Source organism: Lagenorhynchus albirostris, chromosome 11, assembly GCF_949774975.1.
Source record: "Lagenorhynchus albirostris chromosome 11, mLagAlb1.1, whole genome shotgun sequence".
NCBI classification, from domain to species: domain Eukaryota; kingdom Metazoa; phylum Chordata; class Mammalia; order Artiodactyla; family Delphinidae; genus Lagenorhynchus; species Lagenorhynchus albirostris.
Window position 1 is genome coordinate 62,965,208 of NC_083105.1, and position 22,369 is coordinate 62,987,576.

The 22,369-nt window shown below is 41.8% G+C and overlaps 1 protein-coding gene across 3 annotated transcripts in view; it reads left to right on the forward strand.

Annotated features, from left to right (window-relative positions):
• Nucleotides 1-316: 316 nt before the first annotated feature.
• CERS5 (ceramide synthase 5) overlaps nt 317-22,369 on the forward strand; it is a 39,824-nt gene continuing 17,771 nt past the window's right edge. The window contains exon 1 of one of the 3 annotated variants that reach the window (XM_060166265.1): nt 317-653. In XM_060166265.1, the coding sequence (XP_060022248.1) occupies nt 457-653 (197 nt within the window). In that variant the 5' untranslated portion in view covers nt 317-456. The remainder of the gene's footprint in view (nt 654-22,369) is intronic. The other 2 variants (XM_060166266.1, XM_060166267.1) reach the window with 2 other exon arrangements.

Sequence of the window (22,369 nt, forward strand, 5' to 3'; positions counted from 1 at the left end):
AGCTGGCTGGACTGAGAAGAATGTCCCCATAAGGGAGCTATGCCTGAAATAAGGGGTGTAGCCGTAGCTGGACGGGAGAGTGAGGGAGGAGGAAAATCTTCGCCGAAACCGGTAGCAAAAAGGGGCGGCACGAGCGTTGAGTGCTTGTGCGGGGCGGGACCAGGGCTGGGTGGAGGCGGGGCGGGAAAAGGAGGGGCGTGGCCGGGATCGGGAGGCGGAGTCCCGAGGAGAGGCGGCCGGGGAGGCTGCGGTGAGGGAGGTGGGCGGGGAGGCGGGATGGGCGGTGAAGAAGCTGGGCCCCTCAGAGAAGGCGGACTGAGACGTGACGGGGACAAGAAGGGGCCGGAAGGGGGCGGCCGCCGGTCCGGCCCCGCCCCGGGGCCGTCTCCCCGCGGGTTCTGTTGGCCGTGGCGGCAGCTGAAGCTGTGGCGGCGGTGGCCGCGGGGTGGGCGTAAGATGGCGACAGCGGTGGCGGGAGCCCTGGGCCTGCTGTGGGGCTGGCTGTGGAGCGAGCGCTTCTGGCTGCCCCAGAACGTGAGCTGGGCCGACCTCGAGGGGCCAGGCGACGGCTACGGCTACCCGCGGGCCCGGCACATCCTCTCGGTGTTCCCGCTGGCGGCGGGCGTGTTCTCCGTGAGGCTGCTCTTCGAGCGGTGAGAGCCCGCGGGCGAGCGGCGCGAAGGGCTGTGGGCGCGGGCTGGTGAAACCGGCCCGGGGGGAGAGGCGGAGGTCGAGGACCGGAAGACGAGCTGCAGGGAAAGCCCGGAAGCAGGAGGCTGGGAGAGCCCTGGGCCGCGCGCGGGATGCTCCGAGGGTGGCCTAGGTGGTCGTGGAGCTTAGGTAAAGACAGCGAGTTTGGGGCTTGGACATTGAAAGAGTGAGAGTCGAAGGGGACACTGGACCCATTCAATTTGAGAGCCCGGGGTGGGTGTCTCATGGGCCTCTCCCCAATCTCCAAGGATTCTGCAGACCAAGAAACTGCGAGCTGCGACCGAGAACCCGAGGCGGGAAACAAGAAAGGGCTGCCAGAACCAGGACTAGTTGGGATCATGGAAACTGAAGGGTCGGCTCAAGAGCCAGACGTTCCAAGCCGAAGAAATGGGTTCATGGGAAGATAAGATTTGTGAGGGCACTTTAGTTCCAGATAGTTGAGGGGCACAGGATTAGTTAGGCCCTAAGCCTTGGTTCGTCACACCGCATGGACGCGCGCGCGCGCGCGTGTGTGTGTTTCAATAAAATTCTGCCAGAGCCCGTAAGAGAGTAGCAATCTGGTAGGGATAGGGTGTGGTGGAGCCTGAGGCTTCCAGAGTATGGAAAGGTGTCAAATTAGTTGCAGAACAGGCCTTGGAGGCCTGAAATGGAAGGAGGAGTGGTCATGTTGAAAGGATGGAGAGCCTTAGGGCGTATGAGACAACAGCTGTATTGAGACAACAGCTGTATTGAGCCAGCTTCTAAGTGACCATGTGTTCTTGACAAAAAGTGTTTTCACTTTTCATTGAGTGAGCGGCTCCTGTCTGCTGTCGAAGATAAAGATATCCATTGAGGACTTGCTGTGGTGATGTTACAATGTGGACTTATAGCTGTGAGTGATCTTGATCGAGTCTACTCACAGCCCGGGAAAGGTGACTTCTTTCTGCATAGGTCTCAGGTAACGAGGATGGCACTTTGACATCTTTTGTTCCTTTGGCCTATAGAGCAGGAATGCCCTTTCGAGGATGGGACTATATTGCAGATAGACTACTTTGTTACTGTCTGAAAATCTAATATTATCTGTTTTGGATTACTTCTTTGATTTGCCTACTATTTCTGACACAAAAATCTTTCAAAATATATATATGTTTCCCACCATTCATCCATTATTTAACAGTGTTTATGTATTGTCGTCAAAGTGCTGTGCCAGAAGTTAAGTATAGTCGTTGTATTAAGTATTCCTGGGGTGGAGGCACAAACCGCTTGTCCCTCTTAGGAGTAACCTAGGTCCAGGTACTCTCCACCTTCGCATCTGTATATGAGAGCAAAAAAAACATAGAGAAAGACAGTATAATGACTGAAAAGGAAAATACACAATTCAGGAGAGAAAAAAAAAGTTCATTGTCTTAGGAAAAGATTCTCTGCTTTTCATATAAATATATACTAATATGGAAATTTCCCCAAGTTAGTGGTAAGAGGAACTAGCTTGTTGCTTCTAAACACTCATTTTATATAAGCTTGCATATATCTTCATATTTCCCAGGAGTACTCCCAGGTGACTGTGAAGATGGACATATCCCCTGGCACAGCCACTGGAAAGGATCCTTTTTACCTGTGGGAATTCTATCTGAATGTTTCTGTGGTGCCCCAGTGTCAGGGGAGAAGGGATGGATGGGAATACTGATGTGAAAGCATTCTAGCATGGTATTCCTTGGCTAGTAAGGACATGTACCTTGTTCATGTCATGTTTGACCTTAGGAAAGTTTAAGCCTAGAAGCAGTCTTGCTACTTTGTTTCTCTTTAAGACCTACGACTTTAGTTAGCAATAGAAATTACAGCTGGATTACCAGTTCTTCTCTTACTGTGCTGGACTTCCATAAAGGTAATAGAAGTCACTTTTAGAGTATAGAAAAAGATATCAGAAATATTGGTTCATTTATTCTCTTTCCTACATTTTCTCCTTTCTCAAATCCTAACTACTTAGTTTCTAAAAAGTGATTCATATAATAATCATGAACTGTAAGAGCTAGAACTCCAACCTCCATTTATATAAATAGTAAACTAAGGCTTAGAAACATTTTGCAGCTTTTCAGAGGCTGCACACTCACCTGGGGGAGGAGGTAGAACCAAGATCCAGAGTGTTTTCCCCAGCCCCATTCTCTTTCCACTGTATGGTGTGGCCACTTTTCATATTCCTTAAAACCCCCTTTCAAGAGTTAAGATTTAACCTGCCGTTGCTACTATTCTAGGATTTGGAGAAGAAATCCATGTACATCTTATTCTTGGTTATTTAATATAATGTGTTTGACCTGAAATTTGCATTTTTTGCTTCAAATTGTTCTGCATATATTAATGTCTTACACTATACCCTTTGATAAATTATCTCTGTGTTGTTTTAAGAATATCCTAAAGAAAAAATATAGAGTTTACAGTTTATCCTTACTTTCTCTTTCTTATCAACCACACCAAGCATTTGTTTATTTTATTATTAATATTTTATATTTTTATTTATTTATGGCTGCGTTCGGTCTTCCTTGTTGCGTGCAGGCTTCCTCTAGTTGCGGCGAGCGGGGGCTACTCTTGGTTGGGGTGCACGGACTTCTCAATGCGGTGGCTTCTCGTTGCGGAGCACGGGCTCTAGGCGTGCGGGCTTCGGTAGTTGTGGCACGTGGGCTCAGTAATTGTGACTCGAGGGCTCTAGAGTGCAGGCTCAGTAGTTGCGGTGCACGGGCTTAGTTGCTCCGCGGCATGTGGGAGCTTCCTGGGCCGGGGCTCAAACCCGTGTCCCCTGCATTGGCAGGCGGATTCTTAACCACTGTGCCACGAGGGAAGTCCCCATTTTATTCTTTAAGTTCCCACATTCCCTGGAGAGCTGTAGCCTCATCTGATAGGGACGATTTGAAAAGCCACCTGACCATATATTAATGTATCTAGCTATTTCGCTAAAGAACTGCAGATAGGAGATTATTACCTACCCAAGAATAGAGGCTTTTCCTTTGTGGGCCTCTGCTAAGTGGTTGCATTATGGTGGCCTGCACCTTGCAAAATACCTTCGATGTGGCATGTGGTCAGTAAATTCTGATTGAATGTTTGAGAAGGGTCCACCCTCATCTACTCAGATGCCCAGAGGAGTAACTGGAATCTAGATCTTCAACATGAAATAGATGTTTGGCTAGACTGAGAGAGACAAAACTATAATTCCTTTGTTTCTGTTAAATTTCACCACACAATATTTGCATGTTGTGCACCTTTCTGCAGTTTCTTTTTCCCCACGCCCCATGCACACACTCATGCTACCCTATACCCTATCAAAAGAGAGATAAGAAACTCTTCCACCTGTTCTTTAAAACTTCTTTTAATATTACATTGATGATTGAGACCTGAGGGAATGAATAGTCCAAGCTAGGTGTGCCGTGTCTTACTTAAATTGGATCTTAAAGATAAAATTGTTTGAAATTTAATATCTAGTCCCTGAGCACTTATTCCTTGGGATCAAGTATAAGCTTGAGACTTAATATTGACATCATCAGAGCTACATAGGCTCATTTATTTTGAATATGGTATTGCAATAGGAGCTTTATGTTGCCAGGAGAAAATTGTTTGGTGAATTATACAGGAGATAGATTAGAGCTCTCCTTACTGCTCATTCATTATTCCAGTCCCCTCTTCTCTCCTGTTACTTCCAAGGCAACCTCACTGGCATGTCTAAGGAACTTTCTCAATACCATTCTCTGGCACGGGACTAACAGACTCACTTACTGGCCTATCTTATAACTAGAAACAAGAGCAGTGACTCACTTTTTTGTGCACATTTCTTAACCACTCATTTCATCTTCCTCTTGTAAACCTTGCTAACTCTGCTGCTTGCTGCCTTTTTTTTCTTTTTTTATTTCCTGTTCTTCCCCACTTCTGCCAAGTGGAGGAAGAAGAACCTTTTTCCTCTTCCTGACAGACCTGCTGCCTTCCTTCTAGGTCCATGTCATGTCACAACATTGTGACCCAGTATTAGTAGGTCCTCCAGACTGGAGAGAGGTGTTGGGAGGAATGGACATAGCTGCTGACTAGGTTGTAAGGGAGATTGCCCATTCCACTACATCCCTAAAGGTATTCTGTTGGGCCTTACTGAATTGTAAATCACAGAATTAAGTCAGGTTTGCAGATCCAGCAGAGTGCGATTGAAAAAGACGGTCACATGGCTCTGCCCTTATCTAAGAACCCACCTCTTAATAAGCTCCAGATGATCAGAAGCCTTATGTGTCCCTCCTCTCTCCTGGAAAAATTTCCCTAGCCCTTTCTGTGCAGTGGGTGTTGATGCTCTGCAGACAACCCTGAATACTGTTGTGACTGAGGTCAGGTTCCTGGCTTACCCCTGGAGACAATATATTTGTCACAGAAAAGAAACATGTCAGATATTTTTGCTTTAGCCCCTTCCTGATTCAGAAAACTAGGGTCTCCTAGCTGGGTAAAGAAGAAATTAATGGGGAGAAGAGGAGGCATCAAGTGAACTCTGTACCTTCCTTATAGAGTGGGGAGGGGGAGATGTACCTGTTTTGGCTTCCTCACCAGAGGTAGTTTTAGGCATATAAAGCTGCTTTCTAAAGAATTCACTGAGTTTTGGGCTCTTTGTGGTTGAATCCACTCCTACTTTATCTTTGGGGAAGTTAATTGAGGTGTTGCTGCAAAAGGAGTTAACCATAGTCACTTCTAACTAAAAAAAAAATCTGAAACTCATTTTCCTAGATGCAAAGGCAGTTTTCCTAGATATGAAGAATTCTCTCTGAATTATCTAGTACTGTGGTTTCCAGTATAGGAGCCACTAGCTAGCACAGTAGCTACTAGCTTTTGGGGATTTCAACTGTGACTCGTCAGCACTGAGATGTGTTCTAAGTGTAAAATACACACCCAATTTTCAAGACTTAATGCAGGGAAAAAAATGTAAACTATCTCAATTTTTAACATTGATTACATATTGACATGATAATATTTTGGATATATTGGGTTAAACAAAGTATATTATCAAAATTAATTTCACCTGTTTCTTTTTTACTTTTTTTAAAGTGCCTATCAGAAAATTTAAAATTACATATGTGGCTCACATTATTTCTATTGAGCAGTGCTGATGATAGTGATTCAAATAAGTATTAATAACCAAGAAGAGAATTTTAATGTAGATTCACATTTTTTTTTTAACTATTTATTTATTTTTGCTGTGTTGTGTCTTCCTTTCTGTGCGAGGGCTTTCTCTAGTTGTGGCAAGCGGGGGCCACTCTTCATCGCGGTGCGTGGGCCTCTCACTATTGCGGCCTCTTTTGTTGTGGAGCACAGGCTCCAGATGCGCAGGCTCAGTAGTTGTGGCTCATGGGCCTAGTTGCTCCGCGGCATGTGGGATCCTCCCAGACCAGGGCTCGAACCCGTGTCCCCTGCATTAGCAGGCAGACTCTCAACCACTGCGCCACCAGGGAAGCCCGTAGATTCACATTTGATTTATTTTTTATTTGTGTTTTTAAAAAATATTTATTTATTTATTTATTTTTGGCTGCATCAGTCTTAGTTGCGGCCTGCGGGATCTTTCATTGTGGTGCACGGGCTTCTCTCTAGTTGTAGTGTGTGGGTTTTCTCTCTCTCGTTGTGGTGCGCAGGCTCCAGAGCACATGGGCTCTGTAGTTTGTGGCATGCCGGCTCTCTAGTTGAAGCACGCAGGCTCAGTAGTTGTGGCGCGCTGGCTTAGTTGCCCCGTAGCATGTGGGATCTTAGTTCCCCGACCAGGATCGAACCCGCGTTCCCTGCATTGGAAGGCGGATTCTTTACCACTGGACCACCAGTGAAGTCCCTGATCTTGTTTTTAAGCACCAGAAGGTGATTAGTTCTGAGTATATTGGACCAGGTTTTAAACAGTGGGGCTTTCTAAAAAATTATAGTAATAATGGGATTTTTAAAATGTAAATCATTTTCTGAATGATTTAAATGACTAGTTACAGTCTATTTTGAGTAACTGTCGATTAACAGTGCCCTCTAGCCAAGTATTGCTCTGGAGTTTTTTTCTTCTGCATATATTTCCTCAGTCGAGTAGTTAATGATGTGTAAACAAATAAGTTTGTCAAGTAGTTCATTGTACATGAGGTGCTACACAGCCCTGATAAGGCAATGAGAATAATCAAACTATTGTATGCTTCTCAAAACTATGGAGTTTCTTAAAAAGGGTATATATCTTGTAGTCCTTAGTTCTGGGGTAGTGTCAGCATTTGTAAGAAGTCTCAATTATAGGCACAAAGGGTCTCAAACTAAATCAGATTGTTGTGGTTGTGTTTTAATACTTCTTGGGGAAATCTCCAGTTATAGACTGAAGTTAGTTAACTTGAATTTCTACTGATTCTCCGGAAATCATTGACCTCCTACATGTAGCTGGTAGGTTATCTGATGACACAGGAGGACAAGTGGCCACATTTCCTTGAAACGCTTTACCTTTTAGTTGAGAATTAAGTTTTTACCCATTTGTTCATCTGTTCATTTTTCAACAATTATTTATTGGGAGCTTAGTATATGCCAGATATCAAACTGAGTGCCAAGGGTAAAAAAGTAAGTCATGGTGTCTACCTGCAGGAAGAGAGCAAGAAAACCAGTGGTTAAAATAGAGTGTAATGAATGCATGCACAAGGTTAAGTCATGGGAATTTGGAAGAGGTGGATTCGGTTCTTTTTAACAGTTATTAACTGAAATACAGGCTTAATGTCCCACTAACAAACACTTGTTTTTTGAATTACGAAGGATGGTAAAAACTTCTTAAGAAAGAGCTTTTTGTCAACCTTTTTCGCTAATCCACCTCTTATTCAACATGCATGCATTTATGTTCCTACTTTAAGCAAATGCATTAAGTAGTATAATTACTCACCCATTTAAAAAATAAATATGTTTAATGAAAGAAATGTGTGTAGGTAGTTAGAGGAGTTCTTTAACAACAAGAATCTTAGGGACCTCCAGCTGTTCTCCAGCCATACTTGGAGAACTGCTGCTACTTGCTGCTCTATAGCAAGTAAAGTATTCATTAGCTACTGTATAATAAAACTACAAGTTAGTCTTAAATTAGTTTGTGTCTGTGAAGCATTTTAATATACTTATATACTCTAAGTAATTCTTATTATCTCACGACTTACTTCTCTCATAATAAGGTAAGGTGTAAGCAGAATGCTGATCCTTCTTTCTCATCACAGTACCAAGTAGGTTCATCAGATTGCACAGTTATTAGTCATCTTAATTCTTTAAGGCCCTCTTATAGGTCTAAGTGAAGATAACTTTGATGGAAATGGGAGAAGGAGTGAAGAATAGTCTGGTATAAATCCACAGTGTATGCCTTGTCATGGCTTAGGATAGCATAAAGGTTCTCTTCTTTTTAGTTTGTTTCTGCTTTGTTTTAAGAGCAAATTGGCCAATTCAAAAAAAATAGTCCTTAAAAAAACCTGCAAAGATTACTTGCACACCGACCATGCAAGAAATGTTGGATTTGGTGGTATAGGTGTCCTTGAGAAGCGTAGTACCTCGTACACAACAGGCACATATGTGTACAACAAATGTGTATAACACATTTGCTTGTACATAGCAAATTCTGTCCTCTTAAGAATTTACTCAGAAAAAATACACTGATGTGCATGCATATGTATAGGGAATATACAAAATAATATATGGTTGGGAATCAACAGCACATAAGTGAATAAATAGTATAACTTAGTAATTCTTAAATCTTTTGTTCTCAGCATTTTTCTTTTTTTTACTCTTAAAAATTATTGAGGATCCCAAGGAGTTTTCGTAGATGTAGGTTACATATACCTCTCAATTTTTTCATATTTGAAATTGAAATCGAGACATTTAAGAAATATATTTATTATTTCATTAAAAATAACAAAAATAGGACTTCCTTGGTGGCGCAGTGGTTAAGAATCTGCCTGCCAATGCAGGAGACACGGGTTTGATCCCTGGTCCAGGAAGATCCCACATGCTGCGGAGCAACTAAGCCCGTGCGCCACAACTACTGAAGCCCACGTGCCTAGAGCCGGTGCTCCGCAACAAGAAAAACCACCGCAATGAGAAGCCCGTGCACCGCAAGGAAGAGTAGCCGCCACTCGCTGCAACTGGAGAAAGCCCGTGCGCAGCAACAAAGACCCAAGTAGCCGAAAATAAATTTAAAAAAAAAAAAAAGCCTATTACATGTTAACATAAATAACATATTTTTGAAAGATAATTTTCTAAACAAAAAAATATTTAGAGAAAAACATTGATTTTATATTTTTGCATATCTCTTTAATATCTTAGTAGAAGATAGCTGGATTCTCCTCGCAGGCTTCTACATTCAATCCCTTCTGATATGTTGTTTTGGTTGAAGTATATAAATAAAAGCTGGCTTTACACAGATATGTTATTGGAAGGGGGAAGTATTTTATCTTTGCTACTACACCAAAACACAAGGAGTAGTTTCTTAAAGGTTGGTTAGAATCTGAAACCATATCAATGAGCTTTCCATTCATGTTAAAATCCACTGGTGTCTTACACTTTGAATGGACATCATGTATTGGTCACTTGAAAAATACTGGTTCACTAAGTTATACAGATATCCTAAATGTCAATACATTTCATTATACAGTATTAAAAAATCATAGTAATCTCACTGTAACAATCTCATCAGAAAAACCTTGAAGTATTGGGACGTCAAGCTTAAAGGCAGATATATGGTCTCTAAACTTCTAATTTTCACTTGAAAGCTTGAATTTTATCAATGGCAAGATTGTTTTTTGAAGTGACAGGCTTATTTCATTCATTTTTAAGAAAATGTCTCTGAAATACCCAGTTCCTGAATAACCGTAGTTTGTCTGTCAGTCATTCTTTGGGGTAAAAATGGTGTTCTTTGTAAAAAGTGATTTTAGTTTAGCATACAACTCAATCAGTCAAACAAGTGCATTTCTTTGAGACCACCGTATCCTTTAGTATGCAATAAAAGTACTTTATGTGTACTGCCCATTTTATCACAGAATACTTTTTAGAAATGTACTCAAGGGTTGGCATTTAATAAAATTAATCATTTGTATTGCTTCATCAAGAACATTCTTTAGTGAAACTGGCTTTGTTGTTGTTGTTAAGTAAGAGGCTATAGCAAGAAAGAATACAATAACTACTACTGCAGTTTGGTGCCGCTGCCCTGATTTGTGCTCTGCTTCCATAAGTTTACCCACCATTGCTTTTTTTGCATCATCATTGTAAATATCAACACCATAACAAAGGCAAATGTCTTAATATCATTACGAAAATAGTTTTGACTTTATGAGCCCCCAGAGAGTATCTCAGGGATGCTCTGGGGTCTGTGGACCATACAGACCCTCTGCCGTTATTGAATGAGATCACCCAGGGCTGAGAGTGTAAAGTAAGGTAAGAATCTGCATAGAACCGTGAGGAAACACTGTGTTTTAGGAAAAGGCAGAGGAAAAAGAAACCCCAAAGAAGATAAGAGGTATGACAGCCATAGAGTATTTGATAATATCAGTAGTTAGCATTTAATAAGTACATACTTTATCCCAGGCACTGTTCTAAGTACTAAACATTGAATCTTCACAGTAACTTTATGAAGTAGGTAGATACTGTGGTTATCCTCATTTTACAGATGAGAAAACTGAAGCAAGGAGAAAGTTAAGTAACTTGTCCAAGGTGACCCAACTAGCAGTGCACACCAAGAAGTCTAGTTCTACTGCCAGAAAGATAGATGGAGAGAACTAGGAAGAGTGTGACAGAAAGGAAGCTAACAGGAAAGAGCATTTCAAGGGGGAGAACATGCTCAATAATGTCAAATGGCACTAAGTGGTCAGGTAAGATGCAGGCCTGAAAAGCATCCATTTGATTTCACAATAAGGAGATCATTGACGACTTTGGCAAAGAGCAGCTTCAGTGAAGTGTAGGGACAGAAGCCAGATGAGAGAGAGAGGAAGGTTGAGGAATGAGTGGGAGTTAGAAGAGAAGTCATGAGAAGAGAACTTTTTCAAGAACTTTAGTTATGAGGTGGGTGAGAGCCAGAGGGTGTGAGGGACAGGAAGCGCTCTTTTAAGGTGGGAAAACTTGAGCATGTTCAACGTCTGATGAGAAGAAACAAGTAGAGAATGAAGCCAAAGGTAATAGAAAAAAAATAGGAATAAATAGAATGAAATTTCTAATCAGGAAGAGAATGGATATAAAGCACAGGGATATTAGTTTTAGATAAAGTGGTTCTGATGCAGGAAGTGAAGGCATTCCCTTCTCAGCGGAGATTCTTGTGAGTCTTAGCTATTTCCACTTCTTTCTTTCTCCTCTTTATATCTTTCGCTGCTATAACTCATTACTATCTTTGAGTCTCCATTTTATTGGAATTTCTTTGGTGAGGGTTACCACCAGTCTTCAAATTGCCAAATCCATTGGATACTGAAATCCCTGTCTTACCTAATCTCTACCTCATTTGATACAACTCCACCTCTGACATTCCTGTCCCCTAAATTCACCTTTTATGTTGGTGTTTCCCAGTATTCTGACCTTGGTTCTCTTTTTAGTTTAGATTCCTTTCTTATGTAGTCACATCTACCTTCACAATTTTAGCTACCACCTGTATTCTCATCCTCTCACTCTCTTTTTTCCTCTTTTTTCTTTCTCATATCTTTGTGTCTGTGCCTGTGTGTATGTATCTTAAGCCCTTTTTCCAAGCTTATTTGCCTACTAGACTGTTGCATTTCAATGTTACATGGGTACTTCAAATTCAGCATACACACAACTCATCTTTCACTCCCAAATTTGCTTTTCTTATCTTATTCTCTACTTGGTTGAGGCTCCATAATCAACTTAGTTTCCCAATCCGGAAACATAGAAGGCACCCTTGATTTTTCCTTTTCTTTTGCCTCCTACATCTATCCAGTCACCAAGTTCTATCAGTTTCACTTTCTCACCATCAATTGAATCTAACCTTGCCTTTCCATTTCTATAGCCTTAGTTCAGTGCTTTGGTACTTATAGCATGGATTTTTTTTACAATAGCCTAAAGCCTTTCAGTGACTCTCCATTAACTACAGGATAAAGTTCAAGCTTAGCATAACATGCAAGGTACCTGTGACCTGGCCCCTAACTACTTGTATAGTTTTTTCCCCTGTCATTATCACCACCTCCATTCCCGATTTGTACATTGCATACTTCTCTAAGCGCTTTCTTATCTCTTTGATTTAGTACATGCTGTTCCCTCAGCCTGAGTGTCCTTTTTTTTTTTAACTTTTAAAACCTTATTTATTTTTTAACGTCTTTATTGGAGTATAACAGCTTTACAGTGTTGTGTTAGTTTCTGCCGTATAATGAAGTGAATCAGCTATATACATACGTATATCCCTATATCCCCTCCCTCTTGCATCTCCCTCCCACCCTCCTTATCCCACCATTCTAGGTGGTCGCAAAGCACCGAGCTGATCTCCCTGTGCTATGCAGCTACTTCCCACTAGCTATCTATTTTACATTTGGTAGTGTATATATGTCAGTGCTACTCTCACTTCATCCCAACTTAAGCTTCCCCCTCTCCGTGTCCTCAAGTCCATTCCCTATGTCCATGTCTTTATTCCTGTCCTGCCCATAGGTTCATCAGAACCATTATTATTATTATTATTTTACATTCCATATATATGTGTTAGCATACGGTATTTGTTTTTCTCTTTCTGACTTACTTCATTCTGTATGACAGACTCTAGGTCCATCCACCTCACTACAAATAACTCAGTTTCGTCTCTTTTTATGGCTGAGTAATATTCCATTGTATATATATGCCCCATCTTCTTTGTCCATTCATCTGTTGATGGACACTTAGGTTACTTCCAGGTCCTGGCTATTGTAAATAGTGCTGCAGTGAACATTGTGGTACATGACTCTTTTTGAATTATGGTTTTCTCAGGGTGTATGACCCATTGCTGGGTCATATGGTAGTTCTACTTTTAGTAGTTTAAGGAACCTCCACACTGTTCTCCATAGTGGCCCCATAGTGGCTATATCAATTTACATTCCCACCAACAGTGCAAGAGGGTTACCTTTTCTCCGCAGCCTCTCCAGCACTTATTGTTTGTAGACTTTTTTTTTTGTGTGTGTGGTACGCGGGCCTCTCACTGCCGTGGGCTTTCCTATTGCAGAGCACAGGCTCCGGACGCGCAGGCCTAGCGGCCATGGCTCACGGGCCTAGCCACTCCGCAGCATGTGGGATCCTCCCGGACTGGGGCACGAACCCGTGTCCCCTGCATCGGCAGGCGGACTCCCAACCACCGTGCCACCAGGGAAGCCCTGTTTGTAGATTTTTTGATGATGGCCATTCTGACTGGTGTGAGGTGATACCTCACTGTAGTTCTTTTTTTTTTTTTTTTGCGGTACGCGGGCCTCTCACTTTTGTGGCCTCCCGTTGCAGAGCACAGGCTCTGGACGTGCAGGCTCAGCGGCCATGGCTCACGGGCCCAGCCGCTCCGCGGCATGTGGGATCTTCCCGGACCAGGGCACAAACCCGTGTCCCCTGAATTGGCAAGCGGACTCTCAACCACTGCGCCACCAGGGAAAACCCCCTCACTGTAGTTTTGATTTGCATTTCTCTAATGATTAGTGATGTTGAGCATCTTTTCATGTGTTTGTTGCCAATCTGTATATCTTCTTTGGAGAAATGTCTATTTAGGTCTTCTGTCCATTTTTGGATTGGGTTGTTTGTTCTTTAGAGAAATATCTATTTAGGTCTTCTGCCCATTTTTGGATTGGGTTGTTTGTTTTTTTGATATTGAGCTGCATGAGCTGCTTGTATATTTTGGAAATTAATCCTTTGTCAGTTGCTTCATTTGCAAATATTTTCTCCCATCCTGAGGGTTGTCTTTTCGTCTTTTTTATGGTTTTCTTTGCTGTGCAAAAGCCTTTAAGTTTCATTAGGTCCCATTTGTTTATTTTTGTTTTTATTTCCATTTCTCTAGGAGGTGGGTCAAAAAGGATCTTGCTGTGATTTATGTCATAGAGTGTTCTGCCTATGTTTTCCTCTAAGAGTTTGATAGTATCTGACCTTACATTTAGGTCATTAATCCATTTTGAGTTTATTTTTGTATGTGGTGTTAGGGAGTGTTCTAATTTCATTCTTTTACATGTAGCTGTCTAGTTTTCCCAGAACCACTTATTGAAGAGGCTGGCTTTTCTCCGTTATATTCTCTTGCCTCCTTTATCAAAGATAAGGTGACCATATGTGCATGGGTTCATCTCTGGGCTTTCTATCCTGTTCAATTGATTCATATTTCTGTTTTTGTGCCAGTACCATACTGTCTTGATTACTGTAGCTTTGTAGTGTAGTCTGAAGTCAGGGAGCCTGATTCCTCCAGCTTTGTTTACCTTTCTCAATATTGCTTTGGCTATTCAGGGTCTTTTGTGTTTCCATACAAATTGTGAATTTTTTTGTTCTAGTTCTGTGAAAAATGCCATTGGTATTTTGATAGGGATTGCACTGAATCTGTAGATTGCTTTGGGTAGCATAGGCATTTTCACAATGTTGATTCTTCCAATCCAAGAACATGGTATATCTCTCCACCTGTTTGTATCATCTTTAATTTCTTTCATCAGTGTCATAGTTTTCTGCATATGGGTCTTTTGTCTCCTAGGTAGGTTTATTCTCCGTATTTTATTCTTTTTGTTGCAGTGGTAAATGGGAGTGTTTCTTTAATTTGTCTTTCAGATTTTTCATCATTAGTGTATAGGAATGCCAGAGATTTCTGTGCATTAATTTTATATCCTGCTACTCTACCAAATTCATTGATTAGCTCTAGTAGTTTTCTGGTAGCATCTTTAGGATTCTCTATGTATAGTATCATGTCATCTGCAAACAGTGACAGTTTTACTTCTTTTCCAATTTGGATTCCTTTTATTTCCTTTTCTTCTCTGATTGCTGTGGCTAAAACTTCCAAAACTATGTTGAATAAAAGTGGTGAGAGTGGGCAACCTTGTCTTGTTCCTGATCTTAGAGGAAATGGTTTCAGTTTTTCACCATTGAGAACAGTGTTGGCTGTGGGTTTGTCAATATATGGCCTTTATTATGTTGAGGTAGGTTCCCTCTATGCCCACTTTCTGGAGAGTTTTTATCATAAGTGGGTGTTGAATTTTGTCAGAAGCTTTTTCTGCGTCTATTGACATGATCATATGGTTTTTATCCTTCAGTTTGTTAATATGGTGTATCACATTGATTGATTTGCATATATTGAAGAATCCTTGGCATTCCTGGGATAAAGCCCACTTGATCATGGTGTATGATCCTTTTAATGTGTGTTGGATTCTGTTTGCTAGTATTTTGTTGAGGATTTTTGCATCTATGTTCATCAGTGATACTGGCCTGTAGTAGTTTTCTTTTTTTGTGACATCTTTGTCTGGTTTTGGTGTCAGGGTGATGGTGGCCTCATAGAATGAGTTTGGGAGTGTTCCTCCCTCTGCTGTATTTTGGAAGAGATTGAGAAGGATAGATGTTAGCTCTTCTCTAAATGTTTGATGGAATTCACCTGTGAAGCCATCTGGTCCTGGGCTTTTGTTTGTTGAAAGTTTTTAGTCACATTGTCAATTTCAGTGCTTGTGATTGGTCTGTTTATGTTTTCTATTTCTTCCTGGTTCAGCCTCGGAATGTTGTGCTTTTTTAAGAATTTGTCCATTTCTTCCAGGTTGTCCATTTTATTGGCATATAGTTGCTTGTAGTAATCTCTCCTGATCCTTTGTATTTCTGCACTGTCAGTTGTTACTTCTTTTTCATTTCTAATTCTGTTGATTCGAGTGTTCTCCCTTTTTTACTTGATGAGTCTGGCTAATGGTTTATCAATTTTGTTTATCTTCTCAAGGAACCAGCTTTTAGTTTTACTGATCTTTGCTATTGTTTCCTTCATTTCTTTTTCATTTATTTCTGATCTGATCTTTATGATTTCTTTCCTTCTGTTAACTTTGTGTTTTTTAGTTCTTCTTTCTCTAATTGATTTAGGTGTGAGGTTAGGTTGTTTATTTGAGGTTTTTCTTGTTTCTTGAGGTAGGATTGTATTGCTATAAACTTACCTTTTAGATATGCTTTTGCTGCATCCCATAGGTTTTGGATCGTTGTGCTTTCATTGTCATTTGTGTCTCGGTATTTTTAGATTTCCTCTTTGATTTCTTCAATGATCTTTTGGTTATTTAGTAGCGTATTGTTTAGCCTCCGTGTGTTTGTATTTTTTACAGTTTTTTTCCTGTAATTGTTATATAGTCTCATAGCACTGTGGTCGGAAAAGATACTTGATACGATTTCAATTTTCTTGAATTTACCAAGGCTTGATTTGTGACCCAGGGTATGGTCTATCCTGGACAATGTTCCATCAGCACTTGAGAAGAAAGTGTATTCTGTTGTTTTTGGATGGAATGTCCTATAAATATCAATTAAGTCCATCTTATTTAATGTGTCATTTAAAGCTTGTGTTGCCTTATTTATTTTCATTTTGGATGATCTGTCCATTGGTGAAAGTGGGGTGTTAAAGTCCCCTACTATGGTGTGTTACTGTTGATTTCCCCTTTTATGGCTGCTTGCATTTGCCTTATGCATTGAGGTGCTCCTAGGTTGGGTGCATAAATATTCACAATTGTTATATCTTCTTCTTGGATTGATCCCTTGATCATTATGTAGTGTCCTTCCTTGTCTCTTGTAACATTCTTTATTTTAAAGTCTATTTTGTGTGATATGAGAATTGCTACTCCAGCTTTCTTTTGATTTCCATTTGCATGGAATATCTTTTTCCATCCCCTCACTTTCAGTCTGTATGTGTCCCTAGGTCTGAAGTGGGTCTCTTGTAGACACCATATATATGGGTCTTGTTTTTGTATCCATTCAGTCAGTCTGTGTCTTGGTTGGAGCATTTAATCCATTTACATTTAAGGTAATTATTGATATGTATGTTCCTATTACATTTTCTTAATTGTTTTGGGTTTGTTTTTGTAGGTCTTTTCCTCCTCTTGTGTTTCCTGCCTAGAGAAGTTTCTTTAGCATTTGCTGTAAAGCTGGTTTGGTGGTGCTGAATTCTCTTAACTTTTGCTTATCTGTAAAGGTTTAAATTTCTCCATCGAATCTGAATGAGATCCTTGCTGGGTAGAGTAATCCTGGTTGTAGGTTTTTCCCTTTCATCACTTTAAATATGTCCTGCCACTCCCTTCTGGCTTGCAGAGTTTCTGCTGAAAGATCAGCTGTTAACCTTATGGGGATTCCCTTGTATGTTATTTGTTGCTTTTCCCTTGCTGCTTTTAATATTTTTTCTTTGTATTTAATTTTTGATAGTTTGATTAGTATGTTTCTCTGCATGTTTCTCTTTGGATTTAACCTGTATGGTATTCTCTGTGCTTCCTGGACTTGGTTGACTATTTCCTTTCCATGTTAGGGAAGCTTTCGACTATAATCTCTTAAAATATTTTCTCCGATCCTTTCTTTTTCTCTTCTTCTTCTGGGACCCCTATAATTCGAATGTTGTTGTGTGTAATGTTGTCCCAGAGGTCTCTGAGACCGTCCTCAATTCTTTTTATTCTTTTTTCTTTATTCTGCTCCCTGGCAGTTATTTCCACCATTTTATCTTCCAGCTCACTTATCCATTCTTCTGCCTCAGTTTTTCAGTTATTGATTCCTTCTAGAGTATTTTTAATTTCATTTATTGTGTTGTTCACCATTGTTTGTTAGCTCTTTAATTCTTCTAGATCCTTGTTGAATGTTTCTTATATTTTCTCCATTCTGTTTCCAAGATTTTGGATCATCTTTACTATCATTACTCTGAATTCTTTTTCAGGTAGGTTGCCCATTTCATCTTCATTTATTTGGTCTTGTAGGTTTTTACCTTGCTCCTTCGTCTGTAACATTTTTTTTGTCGTTTCTTTTTTTTTTTTGATGGTGGTGCTGTATTCCTGTCTTACTGGTTGTTTGGCCTGAGACGTCCAGTACTGGAATTTGTAGGCAGTTGGATAGAGATGGGTCTTGGTGCTGAGTTGAGGATCTCTGGGAGGCCTCACTCCAACTGATATTCCCTGGGGTCTGAGGTTCTCTGTTAGTCCAGCGGTTTGGACTTGGAGCTCCCACCACAGGAGCTCGGGCCCGACCTCCGGCCTGGGAACCAATATCCTGCAAGCTTTGTGGCACGGTTAAAAAAAAAAAAAGGAAGAAAGAAAAAAAGGAGCAGCACAATATGAAAGAGAAAAAACAAAATAGAATTAGAAATATAAAAATTATATTAGGAAAAATAAAACTATAATTGAAACAACTGCAACAAGGTAAAATAAAACCACAACAGAAAAAAGAAAAAAAAAAGGGTGGGGGGGGGACAAGCCAAAAGGAGAGAACAATAACAAAGTATAAAGAATAAAATAAAATTAGAAAAATAAAAGATTTATTAGGAAAAATAAAAATATGAAAGAATCGACAGCAGTGAATCAACGATGTAAAACAGAACCCCAATCTAAAAGAGGAAAAAAGAAAAGAAAAAAAAAGCCTTGGCCATGGGGGCGGAGTTTAGGCTGGGGTGGCACTTAGGCAGGGACGGTGTTTATGGTGGGGCGGGGCTTAGGCGGGTGGAGGGTGATGTTTGAGCATGGGGTGGGGCCTAGGTGGGTGATGTTTAAGCATGGGGCGTGGCCTCTGCTTAGGACCTGTGGGGAAGAGGAGAGGCAGCATGTCCAAAGTAGGGCCTCAGGAGTGAGAAGTTCCGTAGTTTGGAGGTAGGGCGCTGAGTGAGGGTGTGTGGGTGGGGTTTAGGCCCAGCTCGTTGGAGGGGGTCTCCAAGTGTAGAGTCGAGGCCCTGGGTGGGGATGTAGGGGCGGGGCTTGGGCTCTGCACTGCAGGAGGGAGGCTCCGAGGGGAGAGGATTAGGCCCAGGAGCCCAACAGGCTTCCTGGTGCCTAAGTGGACAGGGTGAGCAATGGCTCCGTTCCTTCGTGCCCCTCCCCCACCGTCTCCCCCAGGGTCTCCCCCATCGCCGCTGGACCCCTAACCGTGGGTGGGTCCCGCTGGGTGTAGGAACTCCTCTCCTCCCCCAGCCACCCCTTGGGGTGCTGGTGCTGGAGGTCTGGACTTTACTTTTGCTCTCCCTTCCCTCCCTCTCACTCCCTCAGGACCCGCTGGGCTGGAGGGAGCCTAGGTGGGCAGAGGATCAGGCCTGGGATCTCAGGAGGTGGGCAGGGGAAACCTAGCCACACTCCCTTTTGATCCTCTGCCCTCCCAATGGTCCCCCAATTTCCCCGTTTTCCCCTCCCCCAGCCACCCTTCAGGGGCACCAGTCCCGTCCGGCCTCCACTTCTCCTCCCCCTTCACTCCCCCCACACACTACCGGGTCACTGGGGGTTCCTCCCGTCCCTTTAGGTGTCTGTGGTCCCCCTCTGGTGCCTGGTAGGTGCCCTAGTTGTGAGGAGACGGAATTCCGCATCCTCCTGGTTTGCCATCTTGACTCCGCCCCCGAGTGTCCATTTTACTTTCTCCTTCTCATTCAACTCTTAGAAGTTACTTACATTTTTTGTTTGTTTGTTTGCGGTACTCGGGCCTCTCACTGTTGTGGCCACTCCCGTTGCGGAGGACGCGCAGGCTCACTGGCCATGGCTCACGGGCCCAGCCGCTCCGCGGCATGTGGGATCTTCCCAGACGGGGGCACGAACCCGTGTCCCCTGCATCGGCAGGCGGACTCTCAACCACTGCGCCACCAGGGAAACCCACTTACATTTTTTAATGTGATTGGTTTATTAAGAATTAAGTTGTAGGGAATTCCCTGGCAGTCCAGTGGTTACGACTCTGCGCTTTCAGTGCCGAGGGATCGGATTCAGTCCCTGGTTGGGGAGCTAAGATCCTGCAAGCCGAGTGGCGTGGCCAAAAAAAAAAATTCAATTGTAAAGGGAATGGACTTTCTGAATGTTTTCTATGGGATTCTGCATTTGCTTCTAAATATCTCAGCTATCTTCTCTCCGTGTGTGTGTGTGTGTGTGTGTGTGTGTGTGTGTGTGTGTGTGTGTGTGTGTGTGTGTGTGTGTGTCTGTCTGTCTCTCTATGTGGAGGGTGGTGGAGGGAGTATGCAGGTTCAAAATATTTAGTTACTCAATACTCTTCACCTAATGATATACCATCTTCATCAGTCTGGATAAGACCTTTCTCTTTTTATTGTATTTTCCCCTTCTTCATCTTGTTTTCTATTTCAGTTTCTTTGATGGTTATTTTTCTTTTTTATATATCAATTTTGACATTTTATGTTTTTCCAGAAATTGATCTAAGCCAGTGCTTCCCAACCCAATCATGTTGCTGCACACATAGAAAATAATATGTGCATGCACAGTGGGGTATATGAGGCCAAAGGCTACAGACAAGGGTGTCTGGCTACCACCCACCCCATGGACCACCCTGAGAGCTAAGAGCAGTATCTCAACATAAGTATAATCCATCTGTGTTACTTTCCATGACACACTAGTTGAGAAGCTCGGTCTAGACTTTTGAATATATTTGTGTATAGTTCACATCCGTCAATGATGTTACAGTGGGTCACAAAGATAGAATTGTTGATATAGCTCTTGTCTCTGGTATGAAAAAGCAAAGCAGTGAGTAATTTCATCTTAATTAACCCAGGCTTAGGTCAGCTGCTGCCATGTATCTGGAGGACAGGAAAGGGGCAGAATGAAATGGTCTCTCTAGAGTAGGACAGATACAGTACAATCAGGTTGGGTCACTAGACTTACGTTCCTGGAGTGGCAAGTGGAAAGGAGTAGTTTACCATTATAGACCACTAGGTGCCTACTTATTCAGATATGCAGGCAAAGGGTAGTCTGGTCTTACAAATTATTTTAAAACTTGGGTAACATTGATACTGGAGAGGACAGAAAATCACAAGATAAGTTTGACGATGTCGTCCAGCACAGCAGTTTTCAAACTATGATGTCAGGAATTTTTACACTATTAAAAGTTATCGAGGACCCCAGAGAGTTTTTGCTTGTATGGATAATATCTACCAATATGTACTGTTTTCAAAATTAACATAGAAAAATTTTTAAATTGTATTTATTAATTCACTTATAAATAACAATACATTGATTGTATTGGTAATATAACTAACGTTTTATGAAAAATTACTTTTCCAAAACAAAAAAAATGTGAGGATAGCATTATTTTACATTTTTGTGAGCCTTTTTAATATCTGGTAGCTGTAGTCTCATATCAGTTCTGCATTCGATCTGTTGCTATATGTCATGTAAGCTGTGGAAAATTCCACTGTACACTCATGAGAGAATGAGAGAGAAAAGAATTATTATGAAACTATAGAATTATGAGAATAATTTTGACCTTGCAGAGCTCCTGAAAAGGGTCTCAGAGGTCTCCAGGCATGCTTTGAGGAGAGCTGATTTAACAGAAAGGATGAATGCTAATGCTAGGCTCTTTGGAGTTTGGCCAACCTATTTTATAAGTTATACTAAATGTCAGGTGAATGATGTAGAATGAACATATGACTAGGTGTGAACTTTCTCAAAGTTCTGATTTGAATTTTTGTTTTTTTGGTTGTGCCGCATGGCATGTGGGATCTTAGTTCCCCAACCAGGGATCCAACCTGCACCCCCTGCAGTGGAAGCATGGAGTCTTAACCACTGGGCTGCCAGGGAAGTCCCCTGATATGAATTTTTTTATCACAGAAAAAATTCTTTAGACTTCCCTGGTGGTCAAGTGGGTAGGAATCTGCACTCCCAATGCAGGGGGCCTGGGTTCGATCCCGGTCAGTGAACTAGATCCCACAGGCATGCGGCAACTACGAGTTTGCATGCCGCAACTAAGAAGCCCGTGTGCTGCAACTAAACATGCCACAATGAAGATCCTTCGTGCTGCAGCTAAGACCTGGTGCAGCCAAATAAATGATTAAATAAATAAATACTTTAAAAAAATTCTTTTCCAATCGTAAGTCCTTATATTTGGTTTTTTTTTTTTTTGCGGTACGCGGGCCTCTCACTGTTGTGGCCTCTCCCGTTGCGGAGCCGCGCAGGCTCAGCAGCCATGGCTCACGGGCCCAGCCGCTCCACGGCATGTGGGATCTTCCCGGACCGGGGCACGAACCCGTGTCCCCTGCATCGGCAGGTGGACTCTCAACCACTGCGCCACCAGGGAAGCCCCTTATATTTGGTTTTGTGCTTCATGCTATAGCACAAAATCAGTGCCCAATAAATATTTGTCAAATAAACAAATTTTCTTAGAGTCTTACAGCTGTCACTGACTTGATGCCAATAGCTTTATGTCTTTCATTGAACTCTGAAGTAATGAGGGCAGGATGTGAACTTATGACAACTCTAGGATATTAAGTCTGCTTCAAGGTCTAGATAATAAAGCAATCTTGGCTTCACCCAAGTGATCAGGGTACAACCCCATCCCTGTTGTGTGAATGAGGGTTTCTTGCTCTTCTCACTTTGCTGGAGGTACCATCAGGGAGTACCCACACTGAACTATCTGTTCCTAGTGAAAATAATAATAGCTGCCTTTTAATGCATGTTTACAAAGTGTCAGGTACTGGGTTAGGCATGCATTATGTTATCTCATCTTTAAAATAAACCTGTGAAGCAGATACTATTATCCTCATTCTGTAGGTGAGTAGCTTTCACAAAGTCTCTTAGCTGGTAAAATCTGTCTAACCCCAGGGCCTTTAATC